General features: G+C 41.2%; 1 protein-coding gene across 1 annotated transcript in view; it reads right to left on the bottom strand.

The window, feature by feature from the left end:
• The window catches only part of EBF2 (EBF transcription factor 2), a 208962-nt gene that overhangs the window by 170244 nt on the left and 11998 nt on the right, over window positions 1–26720 (bottom strand). The window contains exon 6 of the mRNA XM_017885421.1: window positions 26627–26695. Coding sequence (XP_017740910.1) covers window positions 26627–26695 — 69 coding nt within the window. The remainder of the gene's footprint in view (window positions 1–26626; window positions 26696–26720) is intronic.

The raw sequence follows: 26720 nt of genomic DNA, 5'->3' as shown, positions 1-26720 counted from the left end.
AAAAAAAAAAAAAAAAAAAAAAAAATTTAAATGATAGAAAGACTCATGCTTTGAAGCATCCATGTAGCATGTCTCCATTGGCACTCTGCTCCCTCCCCAACACAAGAAAAAAATACCCTTTCTGCAGAACAAACATTCATTTTCACAAGGAGCCAAACATCCTTGGACAGAGACAAATGCAGAGTGGGAATAAAAAGTTAAAACATACTGTAAAGGCAGGTCTTCAAAAAGCTGATCCACGTGATCTTTCTTTGAAACATTGCTTATAATTACATTAGGGATAGAAAATAAAAACAGAAAGTAACAAACAGATCCAGGGCCATCATCAAACCACCCTCACCATTGACTCTGGTTTTCTTTGCTTCCTGCAGGCACGTATGTAGGCACATTGCACAGAGTCGTATCTACAATAGAGATCAACATGTGTTCTAGTTTTTCACCAAACATTTATTTTTCCACATTGCTAGACAGCCTCTATAATTCTTTTCAAAGACTCTGTAAAATAGTGCATCAAATCTCTGTGCTATCATTTGCTTAGTCATTCTTCTCTTATGAAGCAGTTAGGTTGCTCAGGTCTTTGCTATTCTAGATAATAAGCAATGGAATGAACATCTTCATGGATGGAGGGTTGCAATTTTCTGTTGCATTATTCCTTATGAGTCTATATTTAAATAAACAACCTTCTATATTCTTCCTGATGAGAAAACTACGTTGTTCAGTTAATTACATTTCCATGACACTGTCTGCTTGCCAGTGCCCAGTAGGGATTTTTTCAAAGCAAAAATCAGAAGCCCACTAGCTAGGCTGATGCTGGCTATAGTGAGACAAGGCACACTGCCAAGTCCCCATCCCTCCTTTTTAAGAGACTGGAAATAGGATTTTAACTTCTGTGTTGTGAATCTTCAGAACCACAGTAATTTCTTTTCCCTTTAAAGGTCGTGGGACTGAGTCATCTGAACACAGCAGGACCCATTTGGTTCATACCTTTTTGGTCATTAATCCGATATAGCTACTATCAAAAACACTCCTCTGGCCATATTTACATTTTCACCTTTTTGTCAGATGACAGCATAGTCTACCTCAACAGAAGGGATAAATAAGTTGTTCGGTTACTGAAGGAGCAGGCCCTTCTAGACAGCCACAGAAGCAAATAAATTGATGGAGGTAATACACACAATCCTTAAGAAATATTCTCACTGAGAGATGAAGTGTGACTTAAAGAGAACTGTTGTTTCTCCTGGCTCTTTGGAGCCACGTTGCTTCAGTGAAGTTTTCTTCTGCGATCTGATCATTTCCATCCCTGATGTTTTAAATTATTGGATTAACAGGGAGAGAGCCTGGCCTCTTGGTGAGTGGACAGGACGCCAGGCTGTGTGTCCTGCTTTGGGCACTGACTCACTCCACAGCCTTGAGGGAGCCCCTGAACACCCCCTGTGGCCTCTGACATTCTTCATTCACGAAACGTGAATCACTTTGGTATCGGGTCCCATTGGGAAACTAGAGATGCAATTTGCTTCATCATGTTTTCCTGCCAATACTGTCATTTACTGCTTGTTCTCCTCTATTTCATTTGAGTTTTTTTTTTTTTTTTTTTTTTTTTTTAATCATCTAATCCACGGTCCATTTGTAAAACAAACAGACAGCTAAAGAAATGGATGGAAACTAAAACAGTCTCATTTAGAAAACAAAAGCACGAGTCAAGGCTGCTGGGGAAGGGTTTCACTGAGAATATGGAGAAGTCTAAAAGACAATAACACTCATTACCCCTGCATGAAGCTCCTAGGCTCACACCAAGCCTTCAAACCACAGAGCGGGAGCCAGGCTGCAATATTGCGATCACCCTGGATTCCCGGATCAGACACAGATTTTGACCCCTAAAGAACCATCGCTTTCCCATACACTTGCACCTTTTGCACATGTGTGCGCGCACACACACACACACACACACTACAGAGAAAGCAGCTCCCAATTACAGATATAAACTAGCCTAATATAACTTGAAAAGTACAGCAGGTTTCCCTAAAAAAATAATAATAATTTTATCTCAGCATTTTTCCCGGAAAAAAAGAAGACATCACTGCATAGTTTCCAAGTGAAATAGTTTTAAATGTCCTACATTTGGGCTGTTCACAGAGGCTAATATTTGAATCCACTTGGGAGACTCTGTCCCCAATTCCAATGCAATCATCATGACCGGCAGGGCCTGGGAGATCTTCCAGGTCAATATTAGTTTTCACCAATTGCATACAAGATGGACTTCAGTGATACACGGGTATGGGTCTATTTTTCCCAAGCAGTATTTACAGCACACAAGCTCTCCTCGGCTGTAAGTACAAGGCAAGTCTTTAAGAAGTCTATGGAAAAATCATAATATGCATTATGTCTGCATTCCCATATTTTCTCCTTCTTTTCCTGCAGTTCCCTTCACATTTGTTCTATTCTGCATTTGACCAACAATACTGCAAAACACGTCCTGCCTTGATCACCATGAGAAACCTCAGCTGGGAAGGACCTGGTAAGGTCATGTTCCGCGCCCATTAAATAAATGTTTAAGTGACTGTTTAAGAGCAAAAAGTCAGCCTGGTGGTGCCACAGAGACACACAGTGTTGGAACCCCAGGACTCCAAGACAGGTATTGAGCCCATCAACCTACTACATTAACCAACAAAGTACTCACTGAGATCACTGTAATTAATAGGGGAAAATTATCTGTTGCAAAGTGCTAAGTGCAGTTAGGAGAATTAAGGCTTCCCATTTGATTTTTTTCCTTTTACTTGAAATTTAACTGCCAATATTAAATTAGCAGCGTTTTATCATGCTTGCTTTTTATATTCCAGGCCTTTGTTTCCTTAGAAACTAAACAGAAAGGAGGAAAAAAAGTTACTCTGCATAGAAATACATAGTTAACTGTCCATGCCTAGAATAACCCAACTACTCTTACCCCTGTTTATCAACCTCTCAAAAAAAAAAACAAAATAAAGCAGAAATAAAAACAACACATGCTATGTGTGTGTAAAATTGTAGGAAAAGTTGTTAAGCCAAAAAGTTTGTGATGTTTTATACAGCATGCTCATAAACTGAAAACAAAATTTTGATTGCTTATATATTCTGAAGTGTTTCCTGCCTACATATCCTCAGAAGTCCCAGGAGCTTTCGTGGACACATGGAAAATTTCAAGTTGAGCCATTTTTAAGTTATCCATGAGTAAAAGCAAAAAAAAAAAAAAAAAAAAAAAAAAAAAAAAAAAAAAAAAAAAAAAAACCACCATGGAGTGGGTGTTTGAGTTTGTCATAAAAGAGGAAAAGAGTTAGTTTGCTCTTTCTTTCCTTTTCCTTGAATTACTTCACAATGGCTGAACATACTTTTTTCCTTTTTTTTTTTTCCCAGAAAGAAGAGAATCACCTTTGTGCTAAAGCCAAGTATAAACATATTCAGCATGTTCTATCCAAGTGAGCACCAGGGAATTCGTAAGGCAGATCTATGCGTAACCGTAAAACTAGCATTACCAGACACAAATCAGATCACACATCATAATGACAAATAACTGCAAGAATAAGAAAGCAAGCATGTGCTGAGTATTCATCAGCCAAAAGAATTTGATTTTAAAATTATTTTGGATAATTATGCAAAAGGTAGATAGCCTTTACTGAAATGCAAACACTGCAAAACATGGGCAACTTGGGTAGTGACTCTATTTTGCTTCTTCCAGCTATGATTCTCTAAGAAATACTGCCCGCAAATTAAAAGTATCCGAGATTCTTGGCAAACGGCGTCTGTGTGGTATCTACTACATTATAGTGATCGCATGCCAATAACAGCTGGGCAGAGAAATTCTGGAATGTTTAAAGTAGAAGAGCTGAACAAGTTAAATAGAGGGTAGAAGACAAAACTGTTTTGCAGGGAAACACCCAGTTAGAAATTCAGTGACTGGCTTCATTTCATGAATCTCACATAAATATCTGAAGAGACTGCTGACATCCTAAGCCAAGAGGAAAAACATGCATTTAAAGAACAAGGAGAGAAGCCAGGACATGGAATAATCATTTCACTGGACGCCCTCCACTTCAGATACCATTGGCTCGAACTCCTATTAAGAAGGAATGGAGAAAATGGATGAGAGATACTGCCTACCCAGGAAGGGAAGAAACTTTGCTTTTATAAATAAACTTGTCACGGAGATAGGCCACACATCAGAACGGAAAGTCGGGGGGAACAGAAAGAAAAGGAGCCTGAGGTCATGGAGTCCTCCTGTCTCCTATCTGGGCTGGTACAAAAGGGAAGGGGAAACCCAATAGTAGCATTGTCTGGCCGTGGCATTTTTTCCCCCTTCTCATAATATAACTTTGTGAATATGTTTAAGAGAGTGTCTGCTGTTATTGGTCTAATGAGCTAACTCTGAAATCTGAGCTAAAGACAGCTCCCTAGTGGCTGCTCACTGCTCCACAGACCGAAAGGAAACTCCTTTCAGGGGCCCATCAGGGCGAACCACTGCTGACAGCTTGGAACGGCACAACACACAGATTTATTTCACAGACAGCCACAGACAGGAATTTAGCACCCTGTGCTGGCCTCCTGCTTAGTGGAGAAGGTGTTAAAATGCAACCATGCAGAGCTCTCCGTTGAACAAAACCCAGTAGCGGCTAATCAAGCGGTCACCCGTTCCCGGCAGAAAATACCCAGCGACGCGCAGCTGAGCACCGAGAGGAGCACAATCGTGACAGCTGCTGCTGGGCCGTCGTGCTGCAGCTTGAGAGCTGCCTCGGAAAGCTCTAAATATTTTGCATGACCTTTCAACTTACAAATTAATTGATTTATAAACAACGGCAAATGTTATTTATTTATTTATGACATCTTGGAATGCCTTCCCTCGATACGAGGGCACCGTGCTGAGGGGAACATTCCCTGATGCCTGCAGATACATCAGACCCAAAGAGCGGCTCTTTCTGTCCTTCATCACCGAGCGTTCCATGAATGGATATTTAAAAGATATTGACAAACATGGGCACCGATGTGTAGCTATTTACCTGCCTGCCCTAAAAATGTTCATAAACATTATTTAAAGTGCATAAACTTTTGTTTTATATGCGTGCGTATGTGTGTATGCCTATACATGCACCAGCACACACACACACACAGACATACACCCATATCTCTAAGGTAGTCTTACCTTCATATTTGCAGCAAAAGTTAATAACTCCACTGCTTTGGACTCGAAGCAACAGCTCAGCAGTTGATCAGCTTAGCATTTTATGGATAAAAGCAAACCACATTTATCAAAGCAATTGAAATTGCATCCTGGTAACTTGGGGTTGTTCCCAAGGAAATTGCATACAGTTGGAAATATTGTTTATATTGATTATGTTGCTAATCTTGCTCTCACTCATACACAATACGATTTCTTATTTTTAGGTTGCGTTTATGAAACAATTAACTTGTTCTAGTAAAAGAAAGCAATAGCAGCGACCAAGGAAGAGAAGGAGAAGGAGGAAGACAAGAATCATTTTCCTTTCATATTTTTTGTGTGGAGAACATGCCTCTAGTTCCCTGGTTTTAAATTTCATTTTAAAAAGCTTTAAATGCTGTCCTCACCTATTGGATTCTCAATAAACATTTCTCTTCAGGTGGCTTTCTTTTTTTTTTTTTTTTTCTCCCTGCCTCAACTTTTCAAGTTTGCCAATAATAAATACTAATGACCAGGTATTCCTTCGGTCTGATGCTATAACCAGGACCATGCCACAATCTCAAAGCCAGAGACATCAGCTAAAATGCAGATCTGCTTCCCAGGAGGTCTTTAGTAAACTGACACATAAGTAAACATGGGATGGTACCATTGACTAAAAGGACCCTGAGCAAGACCTGGAAATGTGTCTTTGCAGAATCAAGTCCTCATTCACTGCTACCATTCTGTGGTACCCCTCCCTGGTATGATTCTCCAACTGTCAGCAGTCTTAAGGGAGAATAGCATCTATTTGGACTTTAAAAAAAAAAAAAAAAAGAATCACTTATCGTATTTCTGGGACACATGCATAGCCAGGAGCATGGTGACATCAATCATAAACGGATGCCCGGGCAAGCGTCCCCTCCTGGAATGCCTCCTCCTGAGTGGGTTAACCTTTTCCCACCTCACTGTGGTAACTTAACAAAGAGAGCCTTGAAAGACCCCGAAGTCTGAGAAAACTGAAGCGGGGAGAGAAACTTCATCACCTTAGGAAGCCAATCCATTCGTTCCTATTCTAAGACAGAAAAGAAAAATTCATGCTCTGTTTATTTTTTCACGTCTTTGCAAGCATATCATTTCCCTAGAGTTCTTGTGTCACAGATTTTGGTTAAAGGAATGAGATTTTATTTTTGTCCTTAAAGTCCAAAGGTGGGTTGGGGGAGAGAAAGCCACAGGTAAAACATATGAGAGAGATTTTCTGTGGATGGCTGCCTTTGCTTAGTATATATAAATATGCATATTAAGGTTCATATTATACTTACTAGTATAGGGAACATCAAAATAAGTGTACTTTATATGAAAACAGGGATTTATAGGAATATTACACAAGGAAAAATGCAATCAAAAATAACTAACTTGAAATAGCTGGAGAAATATGCCTTAACCCTAAATTAAAAATCATTTCAATAATTCCTGACACATACTAAGCTTATTTCTCTCATTCTTATTCTTGCCTTCTTCTTACAGCGGGTATCTCCTATAGAAAACAGGTCCTTTCATTTATAACAAGAGCATTTGCATTCCAAGACGAAATCTATTAAGACAAAGATGAAGTGTGAGCAGAGATGGGCAGATAAGGTTCTTAGTTTTTCCGCTAATGGACAGAGTTAACATTTTATGCATGTATGCATGTTCTGCCTCTGAGACATTTTCCATATTTGCGGTGTTTGCCAGATTTCAAACAGGTGATCCTAGTGAGGCACACAGATGAAGAGAATGCTGTCCCTGTCTCCTTGCTCACAGCATGTGCCGTGTACATTCAGCAGCCCTATACCGCTGACCTTTTCTGTGAAGCATCGAACAGTCTTCCACAGTGCAGGCCTTCTGTGATCCATTCATTAAACAAACACTTATCGATACCTACTCGGTGTTAGGCATTATTCTAGATGCCAAGGATAAACAAAGACAAAAATTCCTGCCCCCCTGTAGCAGAGTAGTGGGAGTTGGTGGGGGGAGTTGGAAATATAGACAATCAACACGTAAATGAGTCAAATATATGGCATTCTAGATGATGAAGAGTGTTAGGAGGAAAATTAAGTCAGGAAGGGGGTTAAGAAGTGCTGGCTTTGGGAGGAGTGTCTCACTAAAGGGACATTAAGATCCAAAGGACGTCTGACCCCAAACTTCACATTGAAATATATAGTCCCAGTTAATAGATGTGAATTAACTGATGACAATGACTTCCCCATTAGTTTTTGTCACTTCCATCACAGCCAGGGGCAAAACAGCTCTATTTCTTCCCATATTTCTTCAAGAGACCAGATCACACCTTGCCACACTCTTTCCTGCTGCTTCTCCCACTGACCCTGCCCTCATGAGTTCCTGTGGTCTTCCCAGTGGCTCTCTCATTCCTTTAAATAATATTTGCTGGGTGCCTGCTCTAAGTGGAGTGCATTGAAGCAGGAATATCAAGGCAGTGTGGAAGCGTTTCTGCTGTATCAGGCGGTTCTAATCATCTGTCTTTTCCCTCCATCCTGCACCTCTCTCTCCTCTCCTTAATTAAGGCAGAAACATTCAGAGCATCCCAATTCAGTACTTGGAATTTTTCATTTCAGGCACCCCCAAATAGCAAATCGAGGTGCTCCAGTTATAACAATGTGGATTCCCTGGCTTTCTGATTCACACTACCCTAAAATCACACTTTCACCCACTATTAAAAAAAAAAAAATCAAGGCAAGACACAACAAGATGACTCCATGCAATCTTGTATCACAGGTAAAAGAAAACCTTGTCGATATGAAATCAGACAGTGTAAAATTCTCTCCCCGAGGAATCTGGCATTATTACATCCCCCATCAATCATGGCATTGTTTCTCCAACAACTGTATCAGAGGCAGCATCCGGATATTGCTATAACACCTTCCCAAACCATCAAGTGCTTTCCTTCAAACCATGGAAGTCAGACACCACTACAGACAATACTGGGCCCACCAAAACCTAAGCTCTTCCAAAAGAGTTCAAAGCCCTCGTCTGTTTCCAACAAAATTCCAGGACTTTCGTATTAGGTGAAATGAAATTTGACTTCTACTTTTATGAATAACCTATACCTACATGAGAAAACTCTATAAATTTGATAAGGCATATGTGGAGAAATAATATATACACATTATAATATATAATATTAATGCATGGCATATATTTTAAATCTTAACTTATCAAAGATTCACTTCTGGACACTCCATTTAATAACAGGCAACAATTCCCTCCTGCTTATATTAAAATATAGGCATTGTTCCAAGTTCCGAGATACACCAATGGATCTCGCAAAGCTTCTGCCCTCTGACTTTATACTTATTAGTATTATTTTGGTGGAAACTTTTTGGTTTTGTTTCTTCAGGTACTCCCAAGGTGGGTAAACATTACAAAATCAAAATTAAGTTTAAATACAAATACTGGCTGAATGTGAATTTGCCTTTTCTTTATTCCTTTGCACTATTAGAAAGAAAGCATTTCTTTCTCTCAGAAACACAAGAATACTGAAAAGTTGACTTTGAGGGTTTCGATTTCCCTTAACATTTTCTCTTTGTCCTTGCCACTGATCACCCAAAGCAAGCAATGAGAGGACCTTGTCATGGCCCCAGCATAGAAAACGCCTGCAGTACTTTCACCTTGTACACCTTATTTATAATCCTCTGTAAATTCGCCCAAAAGTCATGAACTACATAATACTAATTCTTATAGGTTGACATATTTCCCTGATCTTTCATGAGCCACATGGGGAAACAGTTTTCTCCTGATCTGAATGAAGAAGAAAAACAGTGATCCTAATCAACCATTTGCCCTTAGTGGCTTCCCTAAACAAATCTGGGAAAGCGCTTAAAGGCTTGGGAATAACCATGACCCTGCTTGATGCACTGTAATAACCCTACCTAATTATACTGATATAAAAACTAATTGGAAAGATAGCAAATGTCAGGGTAAGATGCAAATCGTAGGGTGTTAATTGCTGAACAGGTGCTGGAATAGAATTAAATGAGCATTCTGATTAAAAGAGTGGAGGAAACAAATGTGGACCCCCGATACAAACTTGGCCATGTGACTTCTTAAGCAGTCCATTCCACCAGGAAAAGGTCATGGTGCTGTGACCTCTGTTTTGTGATGGGTAGGCCAAGAAAATAATAGTGACCACAGAAGAAAAAACAATCCAGCAACAATATCAACATGACTTTCAGAACTGACTGCTAAGTTTGAGCCCCAGAGACATGCAATGTGTCTTAAGAGTTCATAGACACACAAATAAGCCTGGATAGAATCAAGAATGCATAAATCCTCACCTCTTCCCTGCCACAAGGGCATGCCCTTTCATCTTTAACCAGTAGTTTTCACATCCTCTCACCACCCCCACATTACTACCACAGTGCTGAGTGCAACGAGGTGCTCGTTATGCGTTTGTGAGTTGACCAAGTAGTTGATTGATTAACTGAATCAACCGCCTTGTTTGCCTTCAATAACATTGGGATAGGGCGACACGGAGATTAAATCTGAGGTTCCAACTGCTATAAGCCAGTCACTCTTGTCGCAAATGGTAAAAATGGTATTTATTAATGCTCTAGCAATCCAGACTTTAATCTATACATGTGAAGGAGATTTCCTTTTTAGCCTGTCTATAATGAAGGCTGCTTCTGCACAAACTCCTGGTGACTTGGTCAAGCCTTTGTCCAACCATCACTGCATTTCCTGACACGTGGCAAAGCCTAGGCCAGTGAAGCCTACATTCTCAAGAGAGAAGAGACCCTGAGGGCAGCAGCTTCAAGCAGATAGCAGCAGCAGCTCCTTAGCCCTGACCTGATGTGGTCCCTCCCCAACATCACAATGCCCTCACCCCCTCTGCCACCTAAAGAAGCCCCACTCAAAAAAAAAATGTGCTAGATCAAGGCCCTAAATTTTTCCCAACACATCACCTCAAATAACCTAGAAAGGTTAAAATTATTTCATTCCCAGGTAGGATGTTAAAGCTCAAGTGTTCTTGTCTCTCAATAGTTCACAGGTCTTTGAGATTTATGATGCCAGAAACCTAAACCAGCTCTTTAGTACAGGGAGAAGGAGGTAACACAGTCTTACTCTCTTCTACTGATTTTTCTCACTCCACCCCATCTGAGCATAGAACAGCGATTCATTCATTGTGCTCATTCCACTTGGGGCCTCTTTACCCAGAGACTACCAATTGCACACCACGGTGCCTCATCATATTTGGTTTTAGTGATATAGACCAGCAGGAGGCAGATATCAGCAAAGTTAATTCCTCTAACTCAGACCTATGTCTACTAAAATTGGATTGCAGAACTGCTCAACCCAGTTGCATTCATTCATTCGCACATTCATTCATTTTTTAAAATTTAACCAATTTGGCCTCTACTTATTGGGCCAAAGAAAATAATACAATGGTTACATTAGACAATACTCCAACTCAGCAATCCAATTTCAAAGTGCAGAGGAGGGCCTGAATGCTTTAAGAGGGAAACGTGGCTACAGGAGGCATGGGTGAGATTTCACCTTGTTTATTTATGCTTTTATAAGGACACTGAGAATAATAATAAAACAGGATGGGAAAGAGAAAAATGTTGCTCCAGTAGAGAGATGGGTGGGTAGAACCTCCTCACTCTTTCCCTCCTTTTGATCTCAAGAAAAGCTCACTTTCTCTTGCTCGCTCTCTCTTTAAGGAACAAAAATAAACTGTCTCCTGAGTAATAAAGTCAAGACACTTGCCAGTAAAAATTGGTTAAGGTCATCACTTTTGAAGGTCAAATGAGTTTTAGACAAGATGTCATGTGGGATCACTATTCAGCACATTTAGTTAAATGGTTAAAAATAATAAAAAATAATGACAATAGTGGAGTTATATTTTTTAAAAGGCAGAAGTCAGAAAATGAGAGAACCAGATGTCTAGAAGGAATGCTGGGAAATGCTGAAGAGAAGGATTTCTTCCCCCACCCCAAACATAACCTTCCCCTAGGATCTTTCCAGACTCATTGTCAGTATCTAATGCCTATACAACATTGTATATCTTTTACGCTTGTGTTTTGCCATGCAGTCCGCTTATTTATTTTAACAAAAAAGACCCAATAGGGAAAACTTTTTTTAAAGGATCACAATTCATGTTGACCTGAAAGTGAAGATGTTCCAGGTCCCTCATGTGCCCACCCTGTCTAAACACCCAAAAGACCCCAGAAGTTGTGTTGCTTTGTGACTAGATGGCAAGAGAAAGAAAGCAGCTAAGTGAGATGCCACAATCTAACGTTTCCAGAGGAACATCCCTGTTTTTGATAAAATAGACCATGAACAAGTCAGAGCAAAGGGGTGTTCCTAGATGCAAATGAGCTCTCATAGGAGGTCTCTGGGATCCCAAAACAAACGCAGAACCGTGCTGACAGTTGGGTCTGAGTTCCGGGGCATGTTCCGTCCTCTCATAGGGCCACGTGGGCAGCCAGGCCACATCCTTTTTATAACCTGCTTGCTTTTACCAGACACAGCATACCCATACAACCAAAAAATCTCCTGTGCCAAAAGATGCTTGGAAACTCCAGCAAGGCCACTGCAAGACTCAAGTTCCAAGTATTGCTCACTGCCAGTGACAATTAGAACAATCTGAAAATGTTCCTCCCAGAAAAATACACTCTTTTTTGTTGTAACAGGGGTGTAAACGCCAGCCAATCTCGTTTGGCACCTAGAGCTATAAGTGGTTTCACTGTGCTACCTCTCGACAAAAACGCCCTCAATGAGCATCCTCCAAGGACCGGCTTTGAAAGGGGGTTTCGCGTATCAGGTTAATGCATGCACTTGGCACGGCCCAACTTTCACACCAAGGCTCTGGGGTATGGGGTGATAAGAGCCAGGTTCTGTTTGTTAACGATAAGGCAATTATTTCTTTGGTACTTCGTAGAAGGAAAAAAGAAAATCTTACAGCAAAGATTCAAACAAGGATCCCTAGGGAGACAACGGACCTCATAGGTTGGAAAAGTTTTTTTTTTTAATCCCCCCTTCGCAGGAGCAAACAAATGGCCCATTGAGAGCCACAGAACAGCCAAGGCTAAGTTACTGACAAACACGCTGTCAGTTGGCTCCCCTAGAAGCTCTGGATAACTTAGGGAGGGGAAGATGGGAGCCAGTGGGAGGAGAGACAGAAAAAAAGACAGACATAAAATGAGAGGAAAGGAAGGAGAGAAAAGCCTGTAAGTGGAAGGGAGGAGAGAGACTGTAAAGAAGTGAGAGAGAAACAAAGGGCTGGGAATGGAATAGGAAGGAAAAGAGCACCCTGTGCTGATGTGTGGTTGGTAGCACTTCCCAGGCATTTGGAGTGTGAAGAGGTCCATGTACTTGGATAAACATTACATCTTATCTTTACTGACCCCCAACCAACATTTACCATTTCCTTCCATTTTAAATGTAGACAAGCCACATTAGTATTATGGGTCCGTAGGAGTCACTGGACCATCAATGGGATCCATGGCAATTAAAAAAAAAAAAAGGCTAAGAACCTCCAAACACTGGGAAGGTATTAGGCATCCTCTCACTTTGCAGACAACATACTTCAGAGGATAGGTATGCATGATTTTCAGTTTGGAAAGGAGAGGCTTTCATTTACTCCCTGGGTCAGGCTTTCTGCCTTCAGGCCAAGGTTTCTTAACTTTCCCTGGAATTCTCTAATATGCAACAAGTTTAGGCATCAAATGCCAAGAAGCTTTAAGGAAGTATTTCTCAAGGTCATCCCATTTGATTAACAGCTAAGAGTTAGTTCCACAGCTTTAAGGGCCAGATCCAGCATGATAATTTTCCTCAGCTGGTTCCCACTGAGCCTGTAAAACTAAAAAAAAAAAGGTTGGCTGTGGCGTCCCAAAGAAGCAGGTCTCTGAAGCCTCAATGTTAGTTTTCTACTAGGGAAAACGCTCTGAAGAGACCAAGATATTCTACAGACAGAATAGATCTCAATCCAAGCAACTGGGCTTCTGCTTCTTCCTCCTTGTCCTTGGAATTACATCATAGAATCTTGGTTCCATGGCACTACAAATCCCACAGTCAGGGTAGACCAGCAGCCAGAATCCAATAGATCATTGGCCCTAGGACCTATAGGGTCATCTGCTGGTTATGGCCCTGTACAGATGTGGGTAGACAGCAGCTAAGCCCATGCCCTCAGAAATTCCCACCTCTTGTTCTGGCATCAAGGTCAGCCTGGTCAACTGATGGTGACCACACAAACTCACCAACAGCTCTTTCTCTCCTTGTCTCTGGGTGCTTGGTTTCTGAGAGCAACTGATCTGTCTCTGTTTCAGAAGTTTCTAAGCCAAAGCCATCTCCCACCCCAAGAGGCAGGGAGACCTTACACTGCAACTTGGAGCTACCTTTAAGCTGGATTAAGTTGAAAATCTTCAGAATGGACATCACGTTCATAACTGCCTACTTTCCCAGGGGTTAAGAAGTGGGGAGGCACAGCTCCACCTTCTCTGCAGAGAAGGAATGTTTCTACCTGACAGGAAGAGTTCAGGGGGCTCAAAAGATAAGGTGAGCCCATGTGTAGGCAGGTGCCGGCCATCGGGGTGGAGCAGGTCAGGCACAGGATGGAGAAAGATAAGAAAGATGTACCCCAACCCAAAGCACAGTCACTCAGGCTTTCCTCACTGTCTAATTTGCTTCCCGTCTCAGTGATGGGAATTAGACAATTGCTTTAAAAACTCAGAAGCCACCATAAAAATAGAAAATTACTGCTTCCTGTCATGACCAAATATTAAACACAGTGCACACCTAATGACTCTATCCCTCCCCAGGGAAGAAGCTTTATGAACAATAAAATCCCAGCAGACTTTCAGTGTTTGGGTTTGGAGGTCTCATTATGGGTTCACTGATCCAATACAATTTACAAGCTCAATGGACGCCACTTGAAGTGAAAACCGCCAGCCCAGAGTTATAAACGGGACACCTACAGTGAAACTAGCATTTTATTCTTCAACAGGGAATGGAAAGAAGAAAGGGAGGTCTTTAGGAGAAAGGCATTGGGGTGCAAGTCACTAAGGTAAATGTTTCTGATTGCCTGAGTAGGAATCAAGGTTAGACACCACTAGAAATGCAAGGCAATGGATAGAAAGCAAGGGAGGCCCAAAAATTGAAGGCAGGAAGAGGAAAGGTAAACAAAGGGAAAAAAAGGGGATGGAGACAAGGGTGGTGGATTAAAGGCAAGTAAAGGAAGCAGGGGTAGGGTTAACTGTGCCATCCTTTTCTACGTAGGTTGAATCTACATGACATCACATTTTCAAAGTCACATTTTTTTTCTTCAGTTCACTACATTATCCAGATACAGGTCTAAAGGGTGGTTACTCTTCATCCTGTGCCTCGCCAGCTGGAGGATAAAATGCATTAGCCACTCTATATTTGCTTGGGCAAGCATCAAGCAGACTGTTAGCGTTAAATCGAAGTAAAGTCTGGCTCTTGTTCAAGCGTCAGCCACAACCAAGAAGGGAGAGTGGAGCTTCTCCTTCACCTTTAACTCTGTGCAATTTATCACTCGAGCCTAAACAATCCCACATGTTTAAAGCGCTGGAGAAGGAGACTTGGGGAATGCTAAACAAAGGCTTTTAGGGAAGTCAGAATTAAAGTGCACAGGGGCTGGACAGTGAACACTAAGCAAAAGCAATCCAGGGGAGGTGACAAGTCCATAAAGCAGGGTCTAGACAGGCCATGAGACCAAGGCATTGAGAGGTGACAAAAAAGGAGGGAAGAGACTGAACATGAGGAGTGAGTCTGTGAGGAGAAACTGACAAAGAAGAGAGGGAAATGCTGATGGATCCCAATAATGCATTCTGCTCACCTGTCTGCCTTTTAAATGAATCTCCTACGTGTGAATCAGCTTCTGCATGGATCAGAAGGCAAAGGTTATGAGCCCCAGATAAAGATTTAAAAATCACTAAAATAAAGGAACCATAGCATATGCTGATTGGCCGAGATCAGTTATGGCCACACAACATCTCTTCCCCTTCCACACATTGAGAAAGGGCCATTGCTTTCCAACTCCTCACATAAGAAACTAGGATTCAGATAGGTTTGCCAGATAAAATACAAGATGCTCAGTTAATTTTAAATTTCAAATAAACAACGAATTATTTTTCTGTATTAGTATATCCCAAATACTGCATGGGACAGACTTATGCTGAAAAATGATTCATTGTTTATCTGAAATGCAAATTTAACTTGGATATACATACTAAAAAAATCATTCATGTGTATCTGATATTTATATTTAAATAGCATCCTAGTTTTTACTTGCTAAATATGGCAACTCTAGATTCAATGAAAGGGAAGAAATGAATGAATGAATGACAGAGGAGTAAGCAAACCAGTACTGATGCCAAATTTTACTGTGGTTATTATCTACTATGAGAACAACAGCCACTTTGAGTCCTCAGCTCACATGTAAGAAATCTATTTCCTGTGTGTATCTTCTGAAGTGAGAAAATACTTTTTTCATGTAAGAAATGGGATCCACACAAAATCACTGATTGTAGTAAAGTGAAATGCCATCAGTTTGCCCCAAGCCATGTGCTTGAAAGGTAATGAATCCTCAAACCTTCAGTAAATCCTCCAAGCCTTCAGTCCAGTTAGAAGCCTTGTAATTCAGCCACAATCTATTCTATGTGAAACCCACGGTTTCTCTTGTCCCTTTCCTTGCAGAGACCACCCCAGTTTGGTTCTGGGAGCTGGAGATCTTGTCTCTTATCCTAGCTGAGTCTTTGACCAGCTACACAGCTCCTGAAATTGATGATCTTCAATTGGGTTTTCTACTATGTAATGTGGGATAGTATTTCCAGTCTGTAGCTAAAATAAATTGTGCGCATGGCTTTCAATTAATTAGAAGAACGTCCTGTACAATTGTGCATAAAGCACCAAAACAGCTCACCATTTATCTCCATAGAGACCCACCGTGGGGCTTTTTTGGAGGGGCTACATGGAAGTAGCAGCATTCAGAGACAAATAGCCCCAGCCCTCATCTCACTGCCATCTTGAGAGTTCTCTGGTTTAAAAGTCCTGGCTACTTAGCGGCTTTTTAAGATACTAGTCCCAAAGTGTTGGTTCCATCTCTGCAAATTCCTCCATTTCTGTCATCACATCAGTGGAGTTAGGAATTTCTCCCCTTATTTCCCTCTCAAAGGCTCTTGTTAAATGGGGACAGCGGCTGGCTGCATTTCTCACCAGCTCCTGCTCCTTGGTGGTCTCGAGACGACCAGGAAAGTTTGCCTTCACTGGAAATTTTGAGTTTAGAACAAAACTTCTTGGAGGACAACCATTTCATCAATGATCCAGTCCAGAATGATGAAATGCTGACTCCTTATAAGCTTTGGTCTAGGCTGGCTGACAAGCTTAGAGCCTCTCATCACTCAGCTACTTCTCTTTCTGATCAAATGTCCCCTCCGATTGCAACTCTAGGTCAATGTGTAGAAGACAGCAACAAAGAACAATTCTGACAAGATTCTAATTTGCGAACAAATCATCTAGTCAATCCCTAGTGGGTAGAATCCTAAATCTGTGAATCATCTGTGGATAACTTCCTTCTCTCCTTGGTATACAGGTCTCATTTCCCAGCCATTTGACATGCCAGTCTCTTAGCTGGGTCAAAAATAGACCCAAAGAACTTATCCAGCCCTGTTCACTCCAATAGAAGAAGAAAGATAATAACTGGCGGTTTTGGGAGGTCCTCTTTGGGTAAATATATAGTCTTATCCTAATCTTTCCCAGGCTCCAGGACCTTTGTTCCTCCTAAAGCCAGCTGGATAAGTTTGCAAAGAGATGCCTTTTCTAAAAACAAATACCTACTTCTTATTTCCAGCATAGCACAATTTTAGAGTACTGTTCTTCTGCTCCTCGACTCACCTACTTCCTAGCAAATCTGCTATTTAATCACACCACACAATTTTATAAGGAAGAAGCTGGAAGTTGAAGCATGGCATCATCTGTTCTAGTAACGATGTACATCCAATTGGTCCTCGGATTTTCACTGGGAATTGATCCAGAGGTCTTGGGCAAGCGCTTTGAATGAGAGAATGCCAGTCATGGTGAGTTGGTTTTCATCTTTCTGCCTCTTTTCTAAAGAATTACTTATAAATGGTTTGGATTCTGGCCTGAGTTTCTGCTTTCTCACAAACATCCAGGCTACTAAAAAATTCACAGATTGCCAGATGGTATAACAGCAGTTCCCTGCAACGAATCTGAGCTTCCCAGTGAACAAAGAAGACGCGTACTCATGGGGACAAGTGGCAACATCAGCAAAAGCTTTGGAGTGGTGAGTGTACTGGCGGCGGGGGGGAAGCAGGCTGTAAAGAGGTGAGAAAAAGGACCTTTTCCCTCCAGTGACTGATACCAGAGTATCTGGCAGGGAAAAAACTTTCTAGCAGGTTCCCCTACTTCATTCTCCATTTTCCAATCCATCTTCAAAGTTCTCTCTCCAAAATACCAGCCTGATCATGAAATGGCACAACTCAAAATCCTTCTACATCTTCCATCACCAACAAAGTAATGTCAAAATACTTTTGTATGGGCATATAAAGTCCTCCAAAATCTGGGCCCAAATACTCTCTCCAAATTCTCTTACTTTCTCCCTTCACAGGTACCCATGTACCTCTAAAACTATGTGCAGGTTTAGGAAATTCTTTCCTTTTCAGGTGCCTTTTCCAAAATACTTTCTTCCTAGAAGGCCATTCTGCCCCAATTTGTAAATATTTAAGGTATAGCCATCACTCCACCTATCTCTGCCACGATGGAAATTATCTCCGCACTTCAGATCTTCCAGAGTGTTTATCCTTTTATCTCTTTTATGGTACTTTTTGCATTTTGCATAGCATCATATTCATATCTGCACCTCCTTTGTTTTTCCATATAAACCCCAAGCTCTTAATGGGAAAAGTTTCTGTTTACTCAATATTATTATCCCTAAGACCCCCTGCAAGGTCCATGACACAATAGGCCTTTGATAAATATTTACTAAATATAAGTAAGAATTTCATTCTGCTTTACAACCCTAGATACCTATTCTTGGGCCTGTTCTGTATCTATCTGCCACTGGACATAAGACCACTAAGAGGTTGTAGAATGCAGGAAGTCACAGAAATGGTCCTATATGAACTGGCAGTAGACTTAATCACCCAAACTCTTCAATGCTTGGCAGTCAGAGATTAATCTGTGAATTAAGATCTATGGAGTGTCTGTAGCATCCAAGCCACTGCAAAGATGCAACGTGAGACACAGGATAATTGCACTGACTTTTTTTTAAAGCATCTGTTGTATCATGCACTATGTGGGCACCTTACATTAATGTATGTAGCACAAGTCCTCAAGGAGAGAGGTATTATTAACACAATCACAAAGCTAATAAATATTGGCATCAAGATTTAAATGGCATGTGATGTCTGATATCTAAGAATTATAATACAATTGGAAATGTAAAGCAAGCACAAAATAGGTAAAATAAATAAATAATGCCCATACCCCTGAACAAGAGTAAGTATTTGTGATAAGGGTCAAGGAAAACGATTTTCACTGCAAGAATTAATATCTTTGAAGAAGTAGAATCTGAACTAGGTCTTGAAAAAGGGATAGGATTTATATTGGCAGAGTGCTTGGGGTGGGTATTCCAGGTGGAAATAGTGTATACAAAGGGAGAAAAGAGGAAAAATTCAAGATCTGTGTTCTGGACAGGGGGATTCACAGAGAAAGAATGTTGGGACCCAACTACCATCCATTGACCTAGTCTTCGGAGCACTTTTTGTATTTTGTGAATGTGTATTTATTGGGTGTTTATTTACGCTGTATGCTCCATGTATTTATTTGGGTACTTATTATGCTGTATGCTCCGTAAGAGTGGGAACCATGCCTGTTGTATTCCCTGATCTCTCACTGCCATTCACAAATATTTTTTGCCTGATGACTGAACAACACAAGGACTTAGCAAGTGAATAAATGAGGGAACGAGCCCATTTATACACGACTAAGCTAGTTTGCCTCAAATCCTAAAGCTCCAGTGTCAGGAAGCTGGCCAGGCAAGCAGAATAAGTGTAATTCTTAAACACTAACCCAATTACTTGAGTGAACTTTCCAGCACCACCTCTGCAATCATGAGGAGGAGAGTCATTTTCTCGAATAAAATTTTGTTTCTTTTTTACCACTTGGCTCCAGTGTCCTCCAGTGAAGAGCTTCAATCCATAGGGACACTCTTTCCCAGCTACAGAGTCCTTTATCTTACCTGTAATTCCCTGAAATGGCCAAGAAACTAACAATGGTTTTGCTAGGAAACAACGGAATGAGATCATGAAAGAATGATGCATTCACATTGGATAAATCATCTGTGGTTTTTATTGAGAAAATCTAAACCCTCCCTGAGAGAATGAAATTTTCACTTGAAAAAAAAAAATACACTGCGTGCAGCGGCCCACAACAGTAATCCCAACACTTTGGAAGGCTGAGGTAGTAGGATCATTTGAGGCCAGGAATTCCTGAGACCAGATTGGGCACAGAGACCGACCCTGTCTCTATAAAAAAAATAAAATTTAAAAGATAGCCAGGCATCGTGGCACATCTGTAGTCCCAGCTACTTGGGAAGATGAGGTGGGAGGATTACATAAGCCCAGGAGTTTGAGACTGAAGTGAGCTATGACTGCACCACTGCATTCCAGCCTGGGCAACAGAGCAAGACCCTGTCTCAAAAAAAAATTTTTTTTAATAGCCCGAGGCCAGGTTTCTGTGGGCTCTTCACAGTGCTGGGTTCTCCCATACTGGAGATGAAGAGTCTGGACAGAGAAGACATATATATTAATAACTCCAGTAAATTATTGAGGAGCAGGGATGAATTAGCACACCTGACCCCCAAACTTGAGGCCTCAGCAAGAATCAGAGAAAGTAGAACTGGGAGGTAATATATTAGTCAACCATGAACCCAAGGCACTTCATTTTACAAATAGGGAAACTGAGGCACAAATGAGAAACAGAGGTTACAGTGGAAACCTCTGTAACATTAGACAGCTAACTAGTGAATGTTCTGGGGCCCAACACAGGTCTCCTGGTCCTAATCCAAGGCCCTTTTTGCTGCACTGCACTACCCACTCCTCAGTCACACCGAGGACTGACATTCTGTCAAATCTGTCACATCACTGAATGTGACTCACACAATCTCAAGTTAAATGCTACTTCAGGGGCCAACAGGGCCCACTCCTTCTACAATAACAGATTCCCCCTCCAGTGTTCCTATCAGTTCTTCCAGATCACACACACCAGGCCCTTCCATCTTCACAGCTCTTAACTCTGCAGTTTTTCTTCCTATTATACCAAAATCTTCCTCTCTGTAATTTCTACCTATTGACTAAATTCCACTTTCACAGGCAAACTGACTATGTGACCTTGGCTGAGTGACATAACTCCTTAAGGCTGATCCTTCCTTCAAAGTTGAGGCTTTCATCAACCTTGAGAATTCAGATTATTTTACTAGCACAAATGTCATAGCACAATGCCCAACATACAATAAGTGCCAATTAACTGTTAGATAAACGTTATTATTGGTTTTATCTATCCTTCTCAGAGCCAGAAGTCTTCACTCAGGAGATAACACTATTGATATATCTGGTTTGCCCATTTCGGAGGAAAGGGAGGTAATGGTCACCCTGCAGACACAGGTCACCTTGTAGATATAAATCTCACCTGCAGCTCACCTCCAACTACTACCAAAATTCCATCTCTGCAGTGATTCTCTAAAAGTTTCCATCCCACAAATCGCACTTCAGAGAGAGGAAGAACAAGTACGCCCCAGGGGAAAGTAGATCCAAACGTCTGCTTCAGTAGAACAAGGTACTCCATGAAGCAGAGAGAGGCAGGAAGAGACTGTGTTACACAGCAGGAGAAGGGCCAATGACAAGCCTGGAGCAAAGATGAGACCAGCAGATGACAATGCCCACACCAAGATGGTGGAAGAGGAAAACATCATTAAAAACAAGAGTCATACCCATCAGGATGACTACTATCAAAAAAATTTTTTTTTAATTTTTTAAAAAGCAACTATTGGTAAGGATGTGGAGAATGTGGAAGCCTTGCTTGTGCTTATGCACAATATGGAAGAACAATAAGGAACTTCCATATTGTTTTCTACAGCAACTGTACTCTTTTACATTGGCAGCAATGTAAAATAGCAGTGGTATTTTACACCGGTGGCAACGTAAAATAGTACAGCTGCTGTAGAAAACAATATGGAAGTTCCTTTTGAAAATGAAAATGTAATTACCATAGTCCAGCAATTCCACTTCTGCATATATTCCCCAAAGAATTGAAAGCAGAGACGCAAACAGATACTCATGTCCACAGCAACATTATTTCCAGTAGCCAAAAGGTCAAAGCAACCCACTGCCAGATGAATAGACAAAATGTGGTTCATCCATACAATGGAATATCATTCAGCCTTTAAAAGGAAGGATATTCTGACACAGGCTACAACATGGAGAGCCCTTGAGGTGATGCTAAGTGAAATAAGCCAGAAACCAAAAGATAAATACTACCTGGTTCCATTTACGTGAGGTGTCTAGAGTAGTCAACTTCATAGAGACATTAAATACAATGGTGGTTTCCATGTGCTTGAGGGTGCAGGTAGGAGATGGGTAGTGGGGAATTGTTCAGTGGGTACAGAGTTTTAGTTTTGCAAGATGAAAAGAATTATATAAATGAATGTTGGTGATAGTTGCACAACAATGTGAATGTATTTAATGCCACTGAACTACACACTTAAAATGACTGATGGTAAATTTTATATGTATTTTACCATAATTAATTCAAAAGAAAAAGAAAATAGTGTCAGGAAATCCCTTCATGGGCAGCTAAACCTCAGTTTATTCAGATCTTTTTGAATAAACCTTTTGAATGAAGGTCATTCTGTTGTTTGGTTGGTTTCTCAAGAAAGAAAATAAACAAAAACACATCAACGCTTAGAATGGTCCTCCTGGAAACAGAGCTCAGAAATACATGAGACCAATGTCCAGGGACAAAAGACTGGGATACTTAGTGTGTGAGAAATAGGTTGGATTTCCTTTTTATTTATTTACTAGAAAATACCCTACCAGTACACACATGGGTAGCCTACAAAGATTCAAAATAAATTCTTGCCCTCTCTATCCATCTGACTTTTTATGGGGTTGACAAGGACAGGAACAATAGGGACTCATCTTCCTTCTCCCACATTAGTCAGAGTATCCCTAAAGTCCTCTTCTCACAGATCACCAGATTATCCTGAGCCCCCCAGTGGCTCACCGGATCATCAGAGAACCTTCCAGATAGAGAAGAGAGTCTGAAGAGAACACAGTCCATAACAACCAAGTTTGAATTAGAGCTTCCCTCCGAAACACAAATGCAAATCCATTTGAGCCTTTTATTTTTATTTACCACACAGGCCTTTATAGACAAGAGCTCAGCTGAAGACCACAGTAAGGATGATGTTTCATTATTGTTTCTGTTTTGTTCTGTTCTGTTTTGGGGATTTTTTTCCCCTAATGGGGACTTTGGATTTCTACACTAAAAATTAATCAGGAGACCTTTGATTCAGCAGCAAGTCCTGCTGCACTGTGTTTTGGCCTGGCCTTTTGGAGAGGGGCGTAGTTGCCCAAGAATTCACACAAGCATACTGAAATAAAAAACAAAAAACTGAAAATAGAAAATAAATTTATGTTTCTAGAGAGAGATTAAGGCAGGAAATAAATTTAGTATTGGGGAAAAAACTCCAAGTCTGGGGCTAAGTCTTGAGAAATGGAGAACTAAGTCCTTAATGGGGGATCCCCTATTGTAAACTCCAATGGTTTTCAATTAAAGGGCCACAAAGTAGTCAAAGTGATTTTTCATATTTCAAACAGCCTATTGGAAACAGAAGATCTGCTGGGATATGGTCACATGGCCTCACCAGAAAGTCAAGTTGTTTTGTGTTTGAGCTGGAAGCCTCCCAAGTCAGTGTGGTTACACTGGTTATCTCACCCCAATCAAAAACTCTTAATTGGCCACTGACGGTATCAAGGGTATTTCTGAGAGGAGATGTTTTCCTTCCCATTTTGTTATATGTTTTTGATTAATAAAAATGGAATTATAACTGCATTATTACTTGTCCATAGTAGTTTGGAAGGCAAAGTCCTGCAAAACCCTGTGTTCACCAAGGAGGAAGCTTAAGGGGTCCTTGGTGGTGAAAAGTTGGGGAACCATCTTCTCCCTCTCCCCGGAACATGCACATTTCAAGGGAATAAACAGACTTCTTCTGAGCCAGAGTGGAGCGTGCCTGTTGTGTGAGAAAATGCGAAGACAGACAGTGTAAATTAACTGCATCTGGTGAGGTTAGGTGAGAAGGGGGAGGAGATAATTAGTTGGCATTATAGGAACAAGGGCAAAGAACAGAATTCTATATTTACGCAGAGGAAATCCAAAATAGACTACTTTGCACCCATTTGGGGCTTGTGAGGAAACTCACTGAGTTGGCAGATGGACGCAGAGACCAGATGCAAGGCTGATCCAAACCGGTGGGTACTGTGAACACCATTCCCACCTTCAACAAATGGAAACCTGACTTCATGCCTTTTATCTCTTTTTTTAAATTATTTTATTTATTTATTTATTTATTTATTTATTTATTGAGACAGGTCTCGCTCTGTCATCCAGGCTGGAGTGCAGTGGCATGATCACAGTTCTCTGCAGCCTCCACCTCCTGGGCCTAAGTGATCTTCCTACCTCAGCCTCCCGAGTAGCGAGGGCCACAGGTGTGCACTACCACACCTGGCTCACCTTTTTAGTTTCTGTAAAGATGGGATCCCACTATGGTGCTCAGGTTGCTTCACGCCATTTTACTTCTGAAAATGAAGGCACGAAGGCTAAGGTAAACCCAAAAGACATTCAGGAGCGATAAGACAAGGTTTCAGTGAGAGAACAGTTATCTTCAAACAAAAGCCCTACCATAAGCAAACTAAACAAATGCATCTGTTTATAGTAAAGTGGGCCTTCCTTAAAACCTGATACTGGACAATTTATAGTACCCTTTGGTATGTATGTTTCCATGTGTTGACATGCAACATTTAGGAAGTAACGCGTGTATCGAGTGATGCAGAGACATCACTGGGCTATTTTGTTGTGCATAGGATAGTAAAAATAAAGGCCACAGTCACATAAAACTCGTAATCCACAGCCAAGATACAATTTCAACTTTCTCAGAAGAATTTAAAGCACGCTAGCACAAACTATGAAGGCGCCTAATATGAAAATCTTTTCTTTGTATAGATGCAAAGATACTTTCTTTTGTTCATGTGGTGTGTGTATTACACAGGAAGAAAACAAGAGCATATTCAACTTTATCGGTGAATGCAGTTAGATGTAGTTCTTTAAAGTAGGAGCTCCTGCTTAGTGCAGAGCCATTAAGGTGTGTACGTATGAGAAGCAAGGTTCAGGTGAGTATTTACAGGTTTGCAAACACATCTAAAGCTGGTTTACAGGGTGTTTATTGCGAAAAAGGATGTAACAGTCATGAGATTAGAGTACCTTCTTAAAAGAGAAGCTAAAGATAGTAGAAAAGACTGTATGAAGATTAGTGAGCTCAGTCCACAGGCCGGAAAGGACAGGGTCTAGGCTGCTCTCATATGCCTCCAGTCTCCCAGAGAATCCCTGGGAAACAGAAATGAACAGATCCAACTCATCAGTACAGAAAAAGTGCTGGGAGAACGAGGTTGTGGCCATGGAGAGAGCATAGTCTGGAAGTAAGGACAGCTGAGCTGTGTTCTTTTTTTTTTTTTTTTTTTTTTTTGAAACAGAGTCTCACTGTCTCTCTCTGTCACCCAGGCTGGAGTGCAGTGGCATGATCTTGGCTCACTGCAATCTCTGCCTCCTGGGTCCAAGCAATTCTCCTGCCTCAGCCTCCCAAGTAGCTGGGATTACAGGTATGTGCCACCATGCCTGACTAATTTTTGTATTTTTAGTAAAGACAGGGTTCCATTGTGCTGACCAGGCTGGTCATAAACCTCCAACCTCAAGTGATCTGCCCACCTTGGTCTCCCAAAGTGCTGGGATTACAGGCATGAGCCATGGCACCCAGCCTGGAAGTAAGGACAGCTGTGTTCTAATGCCAGTTCTGCCCAACCAGCTGCGTAACCACGGGCAAGTCATGCCACCACTCAGGGTTCAGACTTTTCATCTATAAGATGAGGAAGGTGACTGACTCCAAATAGTCCTTGCAACTCTCTATATTTAAGCTTCTCTGTACTTTCAGAAAGACCAGAGTGACCCCAATAGCTCCCTAAAATGCAGCTCATTGGAAACTTCTAAAATGGCAAAGACACTATACATATCCAACAAATGTTTTATATCTGCCTATCATCCTCTTCAAGCATCTAAGAGAACACTGCAAAGCTGCCATTGATATTTCAGTAGCCTCTTGAAGCCTACAGCAGTGACAGCACTCCCTAACCCATCATTACATTATTGAAGAACAGAGATACTGAGTGCTTTGTCCAAGGTCAGAAGCTAGGACAAGATCAGAATTCCAGTCTCCTCAGTTCCTAGGCTATGCTATACTTTCCACTAAGAAAGCAAGCAGGCTTTCTGGGAAGAATGCCAGAGGTTCCGTTCTCCCAACTGAGAATTCGTTGGAATATTGGAATAACAACTTTGGAGACTGTGGTCTCTCCAATCCATTTCAGGACCTGGCTAGAAATGTGAAAACCCAAAGAAAGAAGCAATAGGGAATTATTCCGTTTTTTAACGAAAGAGAAAAAAATTAGGGGTGGGAATATGGGGTTTCTTAAAAATTACATGATTGCTGGAAGTTAATTTGGTATTTCTTCGTTGGTTTGTAAGTTCTGTTTCCAATCACAAAAACAGACAGCTGAGGATGCCTAAATCACATTTCAGTGAATTAGTGTCTTGTCCCAAATAAACTTTCCCATTCTGAATACAACATAGGACCCAGAATGCAATCCTCTGTAGTAGAAAGGAATCTCCCTCAATGCAACAGAGAGCTTGTCGTATCCCTTAAACCATAATCTAAATTGATAATCTTCCAGCCAAACAGCAATCATGGAGAATAATGAAGCGGGTGCCACTTAACTTGGGGCATACTGCCTCTTCTAGAAAACTGATTGAGACCATACCCTGCCCGAGAGGAGAGGCGCCATTGCTTATATCCTGCACCACACATACTACTTCTTAGGCTGAAGCTGGTGCACCTGGAAGAAACTCCGCCACAGGTTTAGAGAAACGTGTTCCAAAGGAAGATTCTAGCTTCTGCAAGAAAGGCCAGCATGAGAAAGCCCTTGTTGGATGAGTTTAGTGTCTTGAAATAACATGAAACCAACCTGACAGCAAAGCTCCATGGATCAGTACTCAAAAGGTTCATGAAGAAAAGGAACCACAAATGATTGAAAATCACTTTTCCCCTACCTGTCAATTATGACCGGGTCCGATGGAGTCTCATTTCGGTTTCCACAGCTTTTCTTTTCGCAGCATCGACTGTAGATTGGGAAGGAACCAAAAG

The sequence above is a fragment of the Rhinopithecus bieti genome, unplaced genomic scaffold (assembly GCF_001698545.2).
Source record: "Rhinopithecus bieti isolate Rb0 unplaced genomic scaffold, ASM169854v2 scaffold_315, whole genome shotgun sequence".
In the NCBI taxonomy this organism is placed as follows: domain Eukaryota; kingdom Metazoa; phylum Chordata; class Mammalia; order Primates; family Cercopithecidae; genus Rhinopithecus; species Rhinopithecus bieti.
Note: the sequence above shows the minus strand (reverse complement) of the source record. Positions and strands in the feature narration are given on the sequence as shown.